The sequence below is a fragment of the Corvus hawaiiensis genome, chromosome 8, assembly GCF_020740725.1.
Source record: "Corvus hawaiiensis isolate bCorHaw1 chromosome 8, bCorHaw1.pri.cur, whole genome shotgun sequence".
In the NCBI taxonomy this organism is placed as follows: Eukaryota; Metazoa; Chordata; class Aves; order Passeriformes; family Corvidae; genus Corvus; species Corvus hawaiiensis.
Window position 1 is genome coordinate 5,437,496 of NC_063220.1, and position 17,547 is coordinate 5,455,042.

General features: G+C 38.6%; 1 protein-coding gene across 2 annotated transcripts in view; it reads right to left on the minus strand.

Annotated features, from left to right (window-relative positions):
• PLPP4 (phospholipid phosphatase 4) overlaps positions 1 to 17,547 on the minus strand; it is a 49,192-nt gene that overhangs the window by 7,986 nt on the left and 23,659 nt on the right. For both annotated transcript variants that reach the window (XM_048311019.1, XM_048311018.1), the window contains exons 4-5: positions 15,777 to 15,840; positions 14,403 to 14,527 (exon numbers count right to left, since the gene is read on the minus strand). In XM_048311019.1, coding sequence (XP_048166976.1) covers positions 14,403 to 14,527; positions 15,777 to 15,840 — 189 coding nt within the window. The remainder of the gene's footprint in view (positions 1 to 14,402; positions 14,528 to 15,776; positions 15,841 to 17,547) is intronic.

The window sequence follows — 17,547 nt, forward strand, 5'->3', positions numbered from 1 at the left end:
TCTTTATGTTCCAGAGAGACACTGGACAAGGGCAGGACTTGTTTGCATCATTTCATCTTCCAGCTGTGTAAATGGAGTGATCAAAATGAAACCTGTCTTGGATACATAATATCAAACATGATCCTGAAGCGAAAACTTTCAAATACTTTTACTCCAAAAATACTTTTGTCTTCATATTTCTATTTTTCATCGCAGGTTATTATTTTTCAGGTGAACTGAAGTCTGAAGACAGTATTCCCAGGCAGAAGAATCAATTGCTTTGTGGTTTCATTTTCAGGCAATCTACAATGCCCAGCAATTTAGAGGGCTTAAAGGAATATTGCCCAAACTCTAAAGTAGGTGTTCAGTTCACACAGAGGGATATTCAGGATTACTACCATTTACCAGGCAATTTTACCAGCAATTGTCAGTGTGGTGCACAGCAGCAGCAGCAGATTTAGCTAAAAGGCCTTTGGAGAGAATCTGGTGATATTTTAAAAATTTGTGGGGTTCTTTTTGGGGTCTGCCACATTTCCAGAAGGAGGTGCTCATGGAAGAACATGGAAGTTCAGCAGGATCTGTGTTTGTACCAAACACCAAGGCAGATCTTGCCTTAGGTGGTTGATGTGTTCCTCTAAACTAAAAGGCAGGAAGAAGAGACTTACAAACACTCCTCTAGGGGAACCCACACCTAATATAAGAGGGAAAAGTAATATATAATACTCTAGCTTGTGGCTGTGGAGCTAATATTGTGCAGAGAAGCCTTACACTGCAGAATTTCAGATTGTCTTCCCTCACCCTGCAGTGTGCATGTCCAGAAAGACCTGCTTGACACAACAGTCCCAGTGCACGCAGAGTCAGCAGCAAAAACCATGGAATTAACAGCAAAATGCTCTGGCATGTGGGATATCCATTATAAAAGTAACTGCAGAATTCAAGACAACTCAATTGCTGTGCACTTCATGTGGGCAACTTTGCTTGATGACTCTATTTTGAAGATGTCAGTCAAGAACATTAAGAAAAACAATTCACTCTTCAAGAGTCCTGGGCCTAAAGGTGATATTTGCACTGAAGAATTGGTCCATCAGTAGAATATATTTGAGCACTTTTTCCTGCACCAGCTGGAGCCAATACGTCTCTGCATCACGAAGGAAATGCAAATATACACATGCCCTAAAGGGTTACAGCCTGCCTACTGTCCTAGTAAAAACTATTAAGAAGACAGATCCCAAAACACTTGTAAGCTGCCTTCTTCCAGAAAATAAATCAAATTCTCTTTATATTAAGTAGGGAAAAGCAATGTAAAATACCAACCAGACCTTATGGAGACATTGATGTAAATGAAAAGAAGAAAATCACTCTGAGTTTGTTTAAAACAGTGTTAACACAAGAATCATGTCAATACAAATTTCAGACACAAATATTTAATTGATTTTAAATGTTGTAAGAGGAGAAAGGAATGAGGAAATAAGATATTTTTAACAATTGGTGTGGCTAACTCAAATCAGAGTCCTGATGCCACAAGTTGCTGAACTCAGGAAAGTCTCCTGAGACAAGCCCCAGGTTCTGTCATTGTTAAAATGCTTTAAAATGCATTATCATTATTGGAATAAATAAAACTACATTAGACTCAATTGTTCAGTTTGGCTCTATGCCATTCTTTTAAAAAACAGTGAGTTCACAGGCGAAATAAGGAGGATGACAGCATCTGGTGACACCACAGATCCCATCCTGACACCTGATTTCCTCCAGACAGGGGATTTAGGTGAGTTGAAAAACCTGTTTGTACAGACCAAACCAATTACCAAGTTGAAATGCATATGGTGAGAAACTGTAAACAAGAATCTGATCTAAAGCACCCTAAATAAATTATTCATTTAAAAATGTAATTTTGTGAGTGTTTTCTGAAATTTAAACTACCCCAGGAGGATCTTCAGCTTCTCAAGTTTTAATGGATGCTTTGCTAAGCACACAACAAATGCCTTTTTTACATTAAGCAGTTTTTGAACTGAAGAAAAACCCCTCAACTTACTTAGGTGACATCAAATTACAAAACTGCAAAACCACCATTGGAATGGCCCTTGTCAGGCTCAGAGAAAATGGTCCATCTCTTTGTCTGCAATGCTTTATTCTTGCAGTGATTACTGTATATTTCCCAAATGCAAACACAGACTATTCATCTCTGGAATTGCTCTGCAGCCTACTGAGGAATTCCAGCAGCTAGGGCTACTGCTGAATGTTTTTAGTTTCACACTGTTCAAAGACTGTAATATTTATCTTTTTTGAAGAAAAAAGTATGATACCAAATGAGTGCATAAATTTTAATGCTGAAATTCAATTCAAAGAGCATTTTCTAGAAGTACAATTCCCAAAGAATGTTATGAGCTTCTTATCACAAAATATTTTTACTTTTTTTTTTTTTTTTTTTACAAGTGGGGCAGTCAATCACCTTCCCTTTGGTTTAGCTTTATTAATTTATTTTCACAGAGATAGACAGTTCAGCAGAGGCAACATGAAAAGCACATCACAAAATACAAATATATGCAGGGACTTGGGAAATAAAAAAGAGATGTTGGAGACAGAGACATGTTAGAACAAAAACAGACTTATATTATCTGAAAAGCAAGAGTGTTAGTCATTAGATTGTTTTTGCGCCGCTGTCGCAGTGAATTCTTCTGAACCTTTTGGGGTTTTTCTGGTGACATGTTTTTTTATGTACCTTTCCAGATACCTCATCTCACCTGAAATACCTGAAGTGGCCTCAGGATGCATCTCATTGCCACCAAAAAATGAGAACTAAGTTTTGATTTGTTCAGTTCATGCTGTCTTTTACAAAAAGTCCTAAAATTGAACCTTTTCCATGGCCTGCTTTTCCACTTCTGTGGATAGAAACCTTGAACAAATCTCCCTTCTCTGAGAACATAGGAGAGGGAAAATTAAACCAGCTCAGATCCTGCAATTACTTTTAAGAATTTCTCTTTTTAAACACAGTATCAAGGTACAAGCTTTAGATCACTGCCTCTCCAGCTCTAATACAAATTACAGCCATGTGGGCATTTATGAGATATCTAACAACAAATAATCACTACCAAGAGCAATTTTTTCTTTTCCAGTTCAACACTGGAAGATACGAAGTCCCACCCACTGGGATCAGGGTAACTTCTTGCTCCCTGCTTTGCCATGCCTGTGCCATCATCCTGGATAAGGATCACATCCTGTGCAACCACTTGTCATTCCATTCACCATGCCAAGTATTTGCATCACCCATTCAGGGATGTGCACGTAAATTAAAACTTGTTTGAAGGAAATTGGCCCAGGCACACAGATTAGCATATAAAATACAGTTAGAAGACAGGCTGAAGAGTATCTTTATGGATGGAATTTTTTTTACAGTGGAGGATCAGAATGCTTCTGTCAAGCTCATGGTCAGCAGTGTCAAGGAGTTTACTGGATTATACCAGTTTTAGTACTGCAAATACATAATCCCCCTAAACACTTCAAAAAGAAGCTGGGGAAACCCCAGGACTATGCCCAGCCTGAGCAGAAATAGATCTCTGCTTCTCTTCTCATGGTGTGAGACGCAGCAGGAATAGGAAAATGTGATTTATTCCTGCAACACTGCAAAGTGCAAAGCAATGAAACCTGAGATATCCACCAAGAGGAATTTATCACTGGGGTTTTATGTAGAGAAGTAGAGTTTGAACAAGGGGAAGGCAGATGACTTCGAGCCTTTTCAAGCCCACTTTCAAAGTGAACCAGGACGCCAAGGAGAAAGAGGCTGCACAGCAACATTCACTGTCACTGAATTCAGTGGGCTCCAAACTTGCCAAAAACTCTCTTGAGAGAGACTTTTAAATAACTCCCTTGAGAAAATCAGGGACTGGACAGTTGGACATCTTCATTTCCAATTCAGTCTAGAACGAAGAGTTGCTCTCCATTCTGGAGTATGCAGTAGGTTTCCGATTAATCTCTTTAATCATGCAAAGAAAAAGGAGAAAATATAATTTTTTAAAGTGTTAAATAACTGAATTGTTCAGCATGGAGAAGAGAAGGCTCCTGGTCTAGTGGGAGGTGTCCCTGCCCATGGCAGAGGGTGAAACTGGATGATCTTTAAGGTCCCTTCCAACCCAACCCCCCCATTGATCCTACATCCTACAGTGTAAAACAAATGCATAGAAAATGTTGGCCAGGTGGGATAAATCCCAGTGAGGAACCACTGTTTTACACTGCCAGGATTCATGTATTAAAATCCTTTTGGTTTTGGTTTTTTTTGTTTTTCAATTCAGGAAAACAGGAAAGCCTTTTGGAGACCTGCTTGAGACATACACATAGTCTGAACCTCAAACAGGCTTGAAAGAGTTGATTTATTATTAAGGCTGGAAAACTAAACTTTAAGGAGTTCATTTCACAAGCCCCTCATGAATTCCAACAGCCCTTGTTGCTGAGTATTCACAGCTAATTATGTCAGAGAAGAGGTAGAAGCATTAAACATGACAAACATAACCATTCCTGAGTATACTTGAAATTTGAATTAAGAAGCCAATAAACCACATAGGACTTTTTTTTTTTCCCTTGCGCATCTAAGAAATCCATTTCATATTTCCCTGGATTCTTTTATAAAAGGATGAAATATTTTAGTGGGACAGTGCCATACAGCTGTTAATTAAGAGATTTATCTTGAAAATAGGGGAGTAGCAGCAATTACTGCCAAAAACCTGTGGCTTGTAGCTCATTTGTTACTTAAAATGTTCATTTTCAAGTGAAGGAAATATGATTATCCTCCATGAAATTGCTAGCTAAAAATAATTAACAGTTCAAATTTAGATACCCAACTATAATTACAAGTACTGAGGTAATATTTTATAAAAATTATCACGGGATAGCAAACATTTCTATTGAAATTCAATTTTTTCACTCTGAAGCACATAAATCACTTTAATTTTTCAAACAAATGGATGTCTTTTAACATGTAAAAATATTTTCATTCTTACAACTGACTAATTTTAATTATTTAGCAGAAAAGGGGAGGAGGAGCTACTTGTCCTTTCACTCTAATGGCATAATATTTCCCAGTCAACTTTTTTCTTTGTAGTGGCACAGCAAGAAACACCACAAATGCTATGTTCACTTAATTAGTGCTTCATCAAGCAAGTCTGGTGCGAGTATAAATTATATAATCAGCTTTAATATCATCAGAGAAGGCAAATCCTCGGGGATAATACAGCAGTAATGCTTTATACAGTGACAATCACTGAGTGGAGCAGTCAATTGTCAAGAGACAGAGACAATGGAATATTAAGAACCAGCCAGTCACCAGCAAAGGTGCTGGGATGTTCTGAGAGCTGTTCTTACCTGGCTAAGAAGACAATTCACCCCCAGTCTGCTGTCACAAAATTTGTAACTGGTTTAGAGAAGGAAAAAACCCCAAGAGGCTTCTCTCTTCTTCTCCCAAAACCAAGGAGGGGACTAGACAGAAACCTAACGTAGGAGTAATCTTGGCAACGTTTTCTGCCCAAATAAGCAGAGTCCAGCTGGGAGGAATGGGACACAGCCGAGCAAATGCAGACACTGCTCTGTGAACCAGTTATCAGGACCATAACTGTTAGAGGTAAATTCACATTTCCAAGGAACACCATAGAACAATACATAGAATCAAGGCCAGATCCATCAATATTCACGTCCAGATTATTCTCCTGCTCATCATGTTTAACACCTACACATCACCTGCCCTGTTGCAAGATGCATTCTCTGCACACAATGATATTTTTCATTGGGATTCCAGCCTCCTTGCCATACTAAACAATACCAGAAAGTGATATCATATCCTATTGTTTGATAGCATAAATATCTTTTAACCATTGACTATTGGCTTTTTTCTTATTTACATCAACTAGCAGTTCCATTTTTCTAGACAAGATCTTCCTGTGCTCATCCACACAAACTTACTGAATTCAAGCAGGCAATGAAGGAAGACAGAGCAGGGAACTTGGGGAATGGAACAGAAAATAACAGAATACTTCACTTGGACGGGACCAACAATTGTCATCTAGTCCAACTGCCTGACCACAGCAGGGCTGAAGCTGAAGCAAATTATTAAGGGCAGTGTCCAAATGTCTCTTAAACTGTGACAGGCTTGGGAAACGCTGCCCACCTCTCTGGGAAACCTCTTCTAGTGTGTGGCCACCCTCTTGGTAAAGCCATTCTTCTAATATTGAGTCTGAACCTCCCCTGGCACAGCTTTGAATCATTCCCACGTGTCCTGTCACTGAAACCCAGGGTGAAGAGATCAGCAAAGACAGGCTAATAAAACGGAGAATAAAATAACTTATCATATGATAGAGAATTTCTGGCATGACAGAGCAAGTGATGCTTTAAATATTTTGTGATATTTAAATATTTTTAAATAAGATTTCATACTACTCAACAGTCATACTAAATCATATTTAGTCCCAAGTGTCTGCAGAAATGCTACGATAACATAAACATCTGGTCAATCATTCTGATTTCTATCTGCTGATTAATTCCCTCAGTAAAACCATCCAGACATTTCTTCCTTCCCCCTGCCTCCCCTGTGAGTGATTTTTTAAAAAATTCTTCCCATGCTATTTCATCCACAAATCCAACTTGCATTGCCTTCCAGCATGATCAGAAACTCCCAAAATAATCATTCTCCAAAAGTTTCTGGTTACTTAAACAAAATGTAGGAACCAGATTGAGAGACTCCCATAAGCACTGTCTTGGTTCAGGTAGAAACAAAGGAAAACCAAAAGTCTCGAGAGAAAACCACCACACAAATCAGTGGATTTCAACAAAGCAGTATTAGTTTTAAAAATATTTTGCATAAATATTTGTCACGTGGGTTTTGTTTGAGAAAACACTGGTGTCATTCTTTGCTCAGTCTTCTGCAGAAGGAATGGGGAAAAAATTACTATTCACTTACCTCCAATAGCTCGTGCTTTCTACCTTGAACTGACAGCATTAGCAAAATCCAAATAAGGCTTTCTGCAGGTGCTTTTTTTTTTCTTTCTGGCATAAATAATATACTTGATTTCCTGCATTTATCTCCTAGCTTTTATCTCAAGAGCCTTTTAATATCCCCTTGCTTTCAAGAGACCTAAATTAATGTTTTCAGAAAATGTTATGACTGAGATTTCTGCCTTTTGATAAATCAGTCAGCCACCTCTAAAGGAAAGTGCCTGGCATTTTAAGTTCATCATTCAATTTCAAGGGTTTTATTGAGTTATTTTTCTTTTGCTTATAGCAGAATTGTAGCTGGTACTCCTGATTCTAATGAAATAATTCTGGATTGACTCCGAGTTATTTTCATTAGAAGAACATGATCTTGTGTGTGTCAGGTCTATCCCTTTTGCTGCTCGAAGGGGTTTTGAGTCTGCAAGTAGGATTTGGAGACTGATCACAACTAACTCTTTTTGGGTGGAAAAGACCCACCCAACTTATAAAGGTGAGTGCTCTGTGGAGTTTTAAAGTCCTCATGGAAACAGAATGGTTGGGTTTACTTCCAAGTAGCTCTAATATAGGTAGAACACCCTCACACATATTCTGATTTATTCTTACCATGGGCTGGAAGACCACACCATGTGCTGCAATGGCAGCTCAAGGAATCTCAATATTTGCCAGTACAGTAGTGAGATTTCTTCCTTAAAGATGGTCAGAAAGTGATGTTCCAGCCTCCTCTGAGTTAACAGCCTTCTGTTTTCAAACCAGACTTGTGCTTTCTGACCCATTTCACTCCAGAGAAGAGCTGTCACTACAGTTCACTGATGGAAATTGATCTTTAGATCTCTGGTGTGACTCAAAGTCCTTTTAACTGAAAAGGTCAGGCAGAAGAGCAATGGTCTTTACTTTAGATACGGCTGAAATCTACAGCATCACAACAAAATCTTCTGCAGGCTGTGAAACCAAGCATTTACCTTAACCTTAGCTTATATATTTTGCCTAAAAAGCTAAAGTTAGGCAAGAGGAAAGGAAGAATTAGACTGAAAGGTAATTAAGCTCCTGCCCTGCAAAAGCAAACTGAACAGATATAATAACCAAGAAACAGCAGTAGCTGCTGGGAAAACTGGTTTATTGGAGCTAAGATCAGAGATTTCCTTACACTGCAGTTCACTTTAACTTCAGCTTTTTGCATATTGTAAAAAGTAAATATTTTACATATTTACCATTTTGTCTGTGAGGTAAGTGTAAACTATAGCTCGAAAGGCAAGGAAAAGAATTTTCTTCTTCACTTCTAAAGGGCCATTATTTTCTCAAACATATCAAGACACCTTCATTCATCGAGGAGGTAATTAAAAAACATATGACAACATAAGTCACTGTTATTGTCCCCACAGTCTCTGACTGCGTTCTTCATTTCAGATTTCTTATTAAATTCTCTGATTTCTTCAGCAATATTCAACAGTAATCTCTGCAAGCCTCTCTCAGCCAATATAATAAAAAGAAGAAAACCAAAAACACCCACACAAGAAATGAAAGCTCTCACCAGTTCTATGTTAACATTCATTCTATAAAAATAAAATTGAGATGCTACCACAAAATCATTTCTCCAAAATTCTATTTTTTCCTTGCAAAGAGGAATCTCTAGACTCAATAAAGATTTTTATTAAAAAAAAAAAAATCAATGACACAATTTAGCCAAAAGTTAACTTTTCAAACTAATTTAAGTGACTAAATTGCAGCTACAAAAATGAAAATCACATGAGGGTTTTATTTATTTTGCTGTTGATACAGAAATTTTATACAGGATATGGTAATTTTTAATTGATTATGTTCCCATAAACCCATCCAATCCAATGTGAAATTGTAAGTTCAATAATCTTTGCAGCCACTATATTAAAGTGATTAATTTTTAGGGAGTTTGGCTCCCAGTCATTTGATGGGATCTTTCTCTCAGGGACCAGTAGCCAGCAGGAATCTCCTGAATTCCAACAGAGGGAAATACAAATTCCTGTACTGGGGAAGTACATCCCAATTCTGCCAGTAAAAGGTGAAGAGACAATTGGCACCAATTAAAGCACAGGAAATTCCATTTAAACATAAGAAATAACATTTTCACTCTGACCATGGTCAGGCATTGAACCAGGTTATCCTGTGAGATAGGCTGTGGAACCTTCATATTAAATCAAAACTCAACTGGAAATCATCCTCTGGAACCTCCTCTCCCTGACCCTGCTTTGAGTAGTGGCAGGAACTGCACAATTTCCAGAAGAACATTTATCCTAGAAGTTGGTGGATCAAACTATAAGCTGATACAAACCAGACTAGCAAGTGATTATTCATTTTTTCCCAGCAGACACCTCAGGTTGAAGATGTTGGTGTGGCTATTCATGGCCAACATGGGCTCAATCTCCCCCTGACCACCAACACTCAGCACGCTCCAAGGAGCTTAAATTAACCTCTCACCAAGCCACTATTTTTCCTTCAGTACCAAGGTACCAAAACCAGTTTCATGCAACTTCCTCTAATCAAATTCCTTAGCTGAAAAACCCAGCTTCAATAGTTCTGGCCAATTCAGAAATAACACATTTAAAAATAGTCCCTAAATAAAGTTGAAGCCAAAACTGGCAACTGCAATCTGCTTGCAAGTGTTTCGAGCAGAATAAGAGCCTAAAGGGAGTTATATCGTGAAGAATTAATCACTTCCCTTAAGAAAGGAAACAAGGTCAAGAATCTGGCATTAAATTCACACAGGATTTTTGGTGTTTCTAAATAAATTGTGTTGTGTTACTATTATTTACCCGTACTTGCTTGTACAAGGACTCCATTACTACAATCACAGCAGCATATGGGATACCTCCCTGTCTAGGATTTTTTTTCTTTTAAGATAAACAGCCCATTCTGCTGAACAATATTTGAAGCAAGCCTGTATTGCTGATTTGCTATTTACTGTTCTGATAACAACATATGAACATAAACACTTAAGATGTAGCCATGTCGTGGTTTTGGCAATGCCAAGACTCATTCATTAAACTATATTAACACAAGCACAGTCTACTTTTGCAGCATGCTTTTTTGCTTGCTGTTGGTGGCCTGTTCTCATTAATACAGGTGATATCTGGGTCAAAGATCCAGTTAAAACACGATGGACCAGGTATTTATTCCTTTGATTTAGAGCTCTGTATCCTAAACTTGGTATCACCAACTTGGAAAGATGATCTGGATTTATATTTTAAGCCAGAATTCATTTCAGACAGGAACTGGGAGAAGACTTGGACAAAACCCAACTCATAAAATTTGGTAGAACCAGTTGATATTTGTGCCATTGGCAGGACAAAAAGTGAGAAGAGAATTTGCCCCTTTAGTTCCCAGCTCCTTACAGCCACCTGACTGGTGATGTGGCAACGTCACAGGTAGTTTACTGCTCATATTCTTCTGCTCTCCTCTGAGAACTCTTTACAGGTCCCAGGGCATTGCAACATTTTGAAGCTGCAGCTCACAAACCCTACGTGCTTTCAGAAATGTGAGCTCTCACATGGAAAACATGCTCAGTATTCCTGTCACCTTAATTAAACATGTTCTTGACATATGGTCCTCTGCTTACAAGTGGAATCAGTCTTCCTTGTGCATGAAAAAACCCTGGTGGCTTCTAGGCTGAACATGCTCCCTGAAAAAATTTAGATATATTCTCCAAAAAAAGATATTTACCCAATCATAGCAATTATAACCAATTATAGCTAATTGCAATTTAAGACTAACACAGGATCTAGAAAGCTGACATTCTCCCTCAGGACCCCAGGATAATAATACAAATTCTAAATTCTGTCACCAAAATAAACTCAGACCTCCCAGTCCACACAAATACCAATCAAATGCACCCTTCTTGTAGCCTGTATAAAGAGTGGCACGTTGTGAAATCTTCCTTGGGCTGGCAAATGCATAAAGCTACTCAAAGTAACAAAGAACTGTTAATTAAAAGACCCCTACTGATTTCTTTTCCATTTTTAATTACTGAATATCTGGCTTACCTGGGACTGCTTCACTGGATATAAACCTGGAATTACAAGCATTTATTTCCCATGCACATGATTTTTAGATAAATAACACTCCAGGACTCGTAAGTTCATATTTTGTTTGTGGAGAGATCTTGCCAGCCTGACAGAAATGTCAAAGCGACATCAGACATGAGATAAAAAGGAAGAAATCAATTACAAAAAGCTTTCTATCCATCCCATTAGAATAATGTATGCCTGCAAATTCAGTGATCTTTTCAGGTCCCAGTTGTGCACGTGGCTCATCCAATCAACTGTTCTGTGTTGGTTCACCTTAATTTTCCTCTTGCATTCACTTAAATGCTCTTTATCCATACACCACATTTTTCATCAGCTGGTGTGCTGGGTAATCATTAGCAATAAAAGGTTTCTACTGATTTCTGCACAATTTGTTCTCTTTGTTTCATTGAATACACTCAATCATTCTATCTGTATGTCCATCCATTTGGTTGCTCATTTTTGATCTGTTGCTTGCTGCTGCTGTTTGCATGTTGTTGCAAGGAGCAAAAAGTACATCTGGAGAGGAGGGGAGGCCAGGAGGCCTCTCCAAGGCAGGCTGCCCAAAGGCTGCCTGCAAGAAAACTCTTCAGAACACACACAGGAAGGACAGAGGCAGGAAAAAATGCTGCATTTATGATCTTCATAAACATCACTCTTTTGATGAAGTATGAGCGTAGGAAGCTGCATGGTACCATCACAGGTGGTAGCTTTAAAGTAGTAAAATTGCCAATGGATTATAAAACCATGGAAATGCTAATTATGGAAAAAACAAATCTGTATTTTGGAGTTATTCTGGGTGTCAGAATAGCAACATTTGCGTGACTCAGGAACACCTCTGAGCTCCTGGACACAGGCAGGAGTCTTGGATCCCTACATACAAATGTCCATTCCCTCACACAAGATACTCTGGCAGTACACTGGAAAAGAAGCAAAACGGGCTCCAAAAAATCCAGAAGATCCAGAGATTTCTTTGATCCAGTGGAACATGCAAGCCACTCTGTGGCTTTACAAAACAGTCTGTACTTCACACATTTTCCTTCTTTGTATGACATTCACTCCTTGGCCCAGGGAGGTGAAGCCAAGAAAATCATCTGTGCTCCAATAAAGGAGCACTCTCCCTCAGGGCACAAGCTGGCTCTGGGAGTGGTAACAGGTGGTTCACAACATTTTTATGGAGGAAGCAAGGTCAGGCCAGGCCATCTGGGAGTGCCAGTGTTGTCACTCTTGATACACATCCCTGCATTATGCCCTTGTAGCTCCCCATTTAGAGCACCACACACTTCCTTGTTAAAGGCCTTGTCTTGCTTGGATGAGGTTTTAGATTCTGGTGTAACAAAGCTTGCGATTGACAGCCTAGCCTAGAAATGCCTTAAGAAAAACTGCTTTGAAGATGAAAATGGCTCTTGACTGAAGTGTCTAACCCTTCTTTATGAGCTGCCTGGCAGCTTTTATTTGTGATTTATTTTCCTTATGGGTTCAAGTGAAGTAGGAAATACCAAACTGTAGTGGGCTACTTGTAACCATCATACCAGGAGAGGTACTAGTTTATGTCAACTCTCATCCTCCCCCCCTACATTTCTGTAGTCATGAAAATAGAAAAAAAAAAATCCCACAAACACTAACAGAAACCAAAAAACCATTTTTGGTGCTGTTCCATGAATTTCACAACACACAGAGAAGGGGTGGCAGAAATTTGAAGAGTGGAACTCTTTCACTTTACCTCATAACAATCTTGTGCTGAAGGAAGGGAGAAAGGTGCCAAGAAAAAATTTTGGACTGAGATTATGGAGGGAAAGTTTGCAAATACCTACACATTAAGAAGACAGGAAGGACAGTTTTTAAAACTGAGCTAAGAAAATGGAGAATTATAGCACAATTTGCAAACATGAATTACTATATCCCAAACATCCTCATAGGTGTAGGAAAGCAGTATAATGGTGCACTTCCCATACCACTTTTTTGATTTTCACTCTTTATTCTACTGGGAATGAACTGAAGAAACTAAATTCATGATCACAACTATAAACTATTCTTGATAAAACTGACAATTCTGGTCATCGAAATAATTTTTCTGCAGAGAAGGAGTAAGGGTTAGCATTGTATGATTGTCAAATTAAATGCTTTCCTTCTCCATTAGGAGACTAAACTATGAATGGATTTTTAAGGCTTGCCAGAGACTTAGATATTATAACATCAGGCTTCAAACAGCTAAGCAGTTCAAGCAGCTGCAGAATTGCCTCTCTCCAACATACACTTACCAATTGATAAAAATTACTGAATACATAATATCTTTTCATTCTAATCAGATTTTAATAAAAGGCTTTGGGGTGGGAAATAGTTGACTCAGCCACATGCTAATCTTATGTCAGTGAGAGAGAAAGTTGCTCTCATAATTTTGATCTAAGTACTCTGGGACATCATTCTGCTCCAATAAATTTGGTGTGAGCTGCAGCACCATAACTCAGTGCTTATGCAGCCAGGGCCAGGTAAAAGGAAAGCCCCAGGACTCCTTCTGTGGCTGTCCCACTGGCTTAGAACTAAAGCTTTTAACTTATCCACAAACATCTACTACTCTCTTATTCATTTCTGGGCCTCAAACAAGAAAGAAAGAGCAAAACCAGCTCACAGTTTCATTCTTCTCATCACCAGACTTGCCTGCAATATATACTTCTGCACAATTAGGAAATTTGAAGTTACTGCTTTCAAAAAAATTCCATAGACACGACTTAGTGGTTCTCATTCAGCAGTTCTTAGAACAGCTGAAGGCAGCAAATATTATTGGCCAAAAAAAACCCCAAAAAAGCTCACAGTAATCAAGTTATTTTACAGATGAAAAGATATTTTATTAGACATGACATAAAACACACTAGAAGTCATCTCCTCAAAACAGAGAAAGGAACCTTTACAAACACCTAAGTTAGTAAAACTAATTGAATCAGATAGATGAATTCTCAAAAAGCCACCTAAACATCTGTCAGGATACAGCACAAACTGGGAGTATCTGATCAAACCATGAGACCTAGATTGAGGACCACCTCAAAGCCAAAAGAAGAGTGATTTTACTGTCTTACTTTATATTCCAGTGAAATATAACAAAATAAATACTTACTATATAGACAAAGGTCTGCACTGGGGAACAGATGCCCCTCAGAATCACAGTGTTCTGTAACCTTGAATATGCTTCACTCTACTGACAGTCCTGCTAGGACTCTGCATGAACTCAGGTGGTTCCCAAGATAAGGAAGGGTCACAGGCTCATGACTTTATTTCCAGAAGGAAATTTCTGACTTTCTGAATGTCAGAAATTCAGACTCCTCCAGTAAAAATCAGGTTCACAATCCAGCAGAAAAGGATCAACCCCAAACCACAGAAAGGACAGCTTTTTACAAAAGAGGCATTGTGTTTAAATGAACTTACAGGAAGAGTGGATGCTTGGAAAGCTTTTCCTGCCTTCAGAGACCAGGTCTGGATCACCTGTGCAGTGCATTTCAGAGTTCATTACTCCATCTGGAAAGCAGCGGTAAAAGAAATCGGGACGCGGTCTACAAAAAACACCATGGATATTAAAAACACAGAAGCTGTAGTAACAGATAAACCTCAGAGTGATTATTACATTTACTGCTTATTACACACATGCAGGTTGCTTTTTCCTAGAGTGATCCACCTTGCACAGAGCAAAGTGTAATGACCCCCACATTTCACAGGCCTTGCTAAAACGCCCAGCTCAGAACATCCTCAAAACAACCACCAAAATCTAAAGCCAGCCTTGATGCTGTCTCAATGAATTGAGAAAACTTTTGAGTTTCTTCCGACCCTGCTGCGAGCTGGGCCTGTAGGTTTGACTGGTGTCATACTGATCCTGAGCTAATAAACCACATGGAGAAGAAAAGTGAATGATCACAGATTCAGAGACAAGCTGACAACAAAATACTTGTTTTGAGCTTATTCCTGCCTAAGGAAGAGGGTGTATTCTTAATTATTTTAAAAGCACCCTTCAAATAAAAGTGCCAAGTGCCATTACTGTCAGGGCATCAGCACTGCAGCAGAGAGGGTTCATCAGAAACCAAACACAAATACTGCTTCCTCAGTGCTGCAAAACATCCCAGCAACAAAAGCAGTGCTGGACTCTGTCAAATAGTGGGTGAATTCAAGTCAAATGTGTACTTTTCAGCTGAAATTATTCCAAATTTTGATAAAGAGGCAAAAAGTACCTAAAACCATATTTTTCAGGGAGTTTTGTTTGCTAGATTTTTCTAAGCCCTTCATTCAAAATTATGCTTCCCTAAAGAAATGGTCTACCTAGGAATCCATTTACTTCTTAGCTCCCAGGTTTGGTGTGCCACAGATGTTGATGTCACCTGGAAATAGAATATGCTTCTCACAAAACACAGGCACTGGGTTATACAGAGACTCAACTGATTCCTATTTAATCAGATAAGGGGCACTGGCATCTAAACTCCCACATGCTGCGACTCTTCCCTTCAGTGTTGCCAATTTAATGGACTGATTTCAGCTCCCACCACTCCTTTCAAACCCCTCGCTTGTCTGGATCTGCCAGCAAGTCAAACAAATAGCCAAACACAGGGGCATGGATTCCTGCCACAGTGGGATGTCACATAATGAAGTTGTACAACACCTGCACCAGGCAAAGGACGGCTCCACAGGGGCCCCCTCTGACTCCACGTGCTCTGGAACTGCAGCTCTCTATTTACTGAGACGTGTTGTAGTTGCCAGTTTGTCTCCGTTTCTCTCAACAGCTAAACCCATCATTTATAACATGACACTACTTACCTTCCCACTATTAATTTAATAGTGTTTGTGCAGACACCATTCAGAGCTAGAGCCAAGGAAACAGCTACAAAACAGAATGAACAAACAGAACAATAATAACCTAAATACCAAGGAATAAATTGCAGCCTTACAGCATTTGATTTACAGATTTAAACCTTTACTGGACTGAAAATTGAATGATCTTTTTTTCAGCCTATGTTTTTTCTTCTTAGCCAGACTAAGGGCAGACCTCAGAGCATCATAATAATCATGACTTTGTTCTTATTTCCCTACACAAAGCCAGTGTTCCTACCATTCCATTTTCACAGGCATAAGTCAAGAAAAGAGAAAAAATTAGAGAATGAAGTACCGTCAGTTTGCAATTTTTTAGTTTTGTGATTTACCAGATTAAACTCTCATGCTCTTTGGGTCAAGCAAAATTCCTGTACAGACCAATATGTAAGATATATAGATATAGATATGTGTATATATACATATATATACGTATAAAATGTATGTGTATATATACATATATAATTGATACATGATGCAATTAAACAGTTCACTTCCAGACTAAAGAACTGGCTTTTGGCTAAAACTAGACTTGGATGACTTCATTTATTTCTCTTTCAAAAGGATTTGGATGTTTTGATTAAATATTTCAGTGTTTTCCCCTCACATTTCCTCCTATGATTAAAAAATTTTTCAAATAAAATTGGAGAATAAGCAGGCACTGTCATATTAGGTAAGACTTAATCATCTTTTTTATTTGTGCTTGCATGCCAAGTCCCTAGACTTTCCAAAGAACCTCATCTCAAGCCTATGAAGATCTCTGCCTTGATTTCACTGGCACTTTGATCCTGCACATACACACATTTTAGATTAAAACTGATTTAATTTTGCAGTCCACACCATAGCTCCCTGTTGCAAAATGGGAGCCAATGAATTTTATTTCCCACCAGAAAAAAAATTATCAGGCAAATGTCTGATTTCCAGCAGAACATTTACAGTAATATAACTTTGATTATGACAGCCACATGAGCTATTTCCTCCTTGGGCTGCTGCCTCAGATGCTGCACTTCAGCAGCACTCATCCTGTCTCCATAAAACCTTTGCCTGAGGATATAACAGATCATAAAAATGTGTTATAGGGTCTATTTTTTAAAGTTAAAAAAAAAAAAGTGGGACCTTCATGAAAGCAAAAATAAGGGTTTTCTCAGAATATAACAATAGCTGCCAGCAAAAATAAAAGAACAAGTCAAACCTAGAGGCACCCATACTGTTAAAAAGTCTTCCTTTTTCAACACCTGTGTTCACAGTGACCACCCAATCCCGTGCTCTGTTTTTCCCCTGTATTGTTTTGTCTCAGTTTTTAATGGAAATTACATGGGGAAATTTTCCACAAAGTCAAATGCAGATGACCAGCAATGCCACAGCACTACACTCTCCTTTTTAAAAAACATACCTGCTTTTGAAGACAGGCAGTAATATTTAGTCTTTTTGCTGAGCTTTTTCTTGATTGTTCATTGTACACCTGACTGAGCTGTGCCTTCACTGTTGCATCTTCCTTACAGTGGCAATCCAAGCATCAAATGACAGTGTCAATGTAGGATGGTAAAAAAAAAAATTTATTTCCTCTGCTGTTTTTTCCTTTAAGAGAGATTCATACTGCCCAGCTAAAGTCATGTAATCCAGTCAGTGAGAGATTTAGGCACTTCCAGGGGAAGGCTTAAGGGCACCTAAATTAACTTGTCCTTACTCCAGGTGCACTGAATCCCCTTCTTTGTATTAA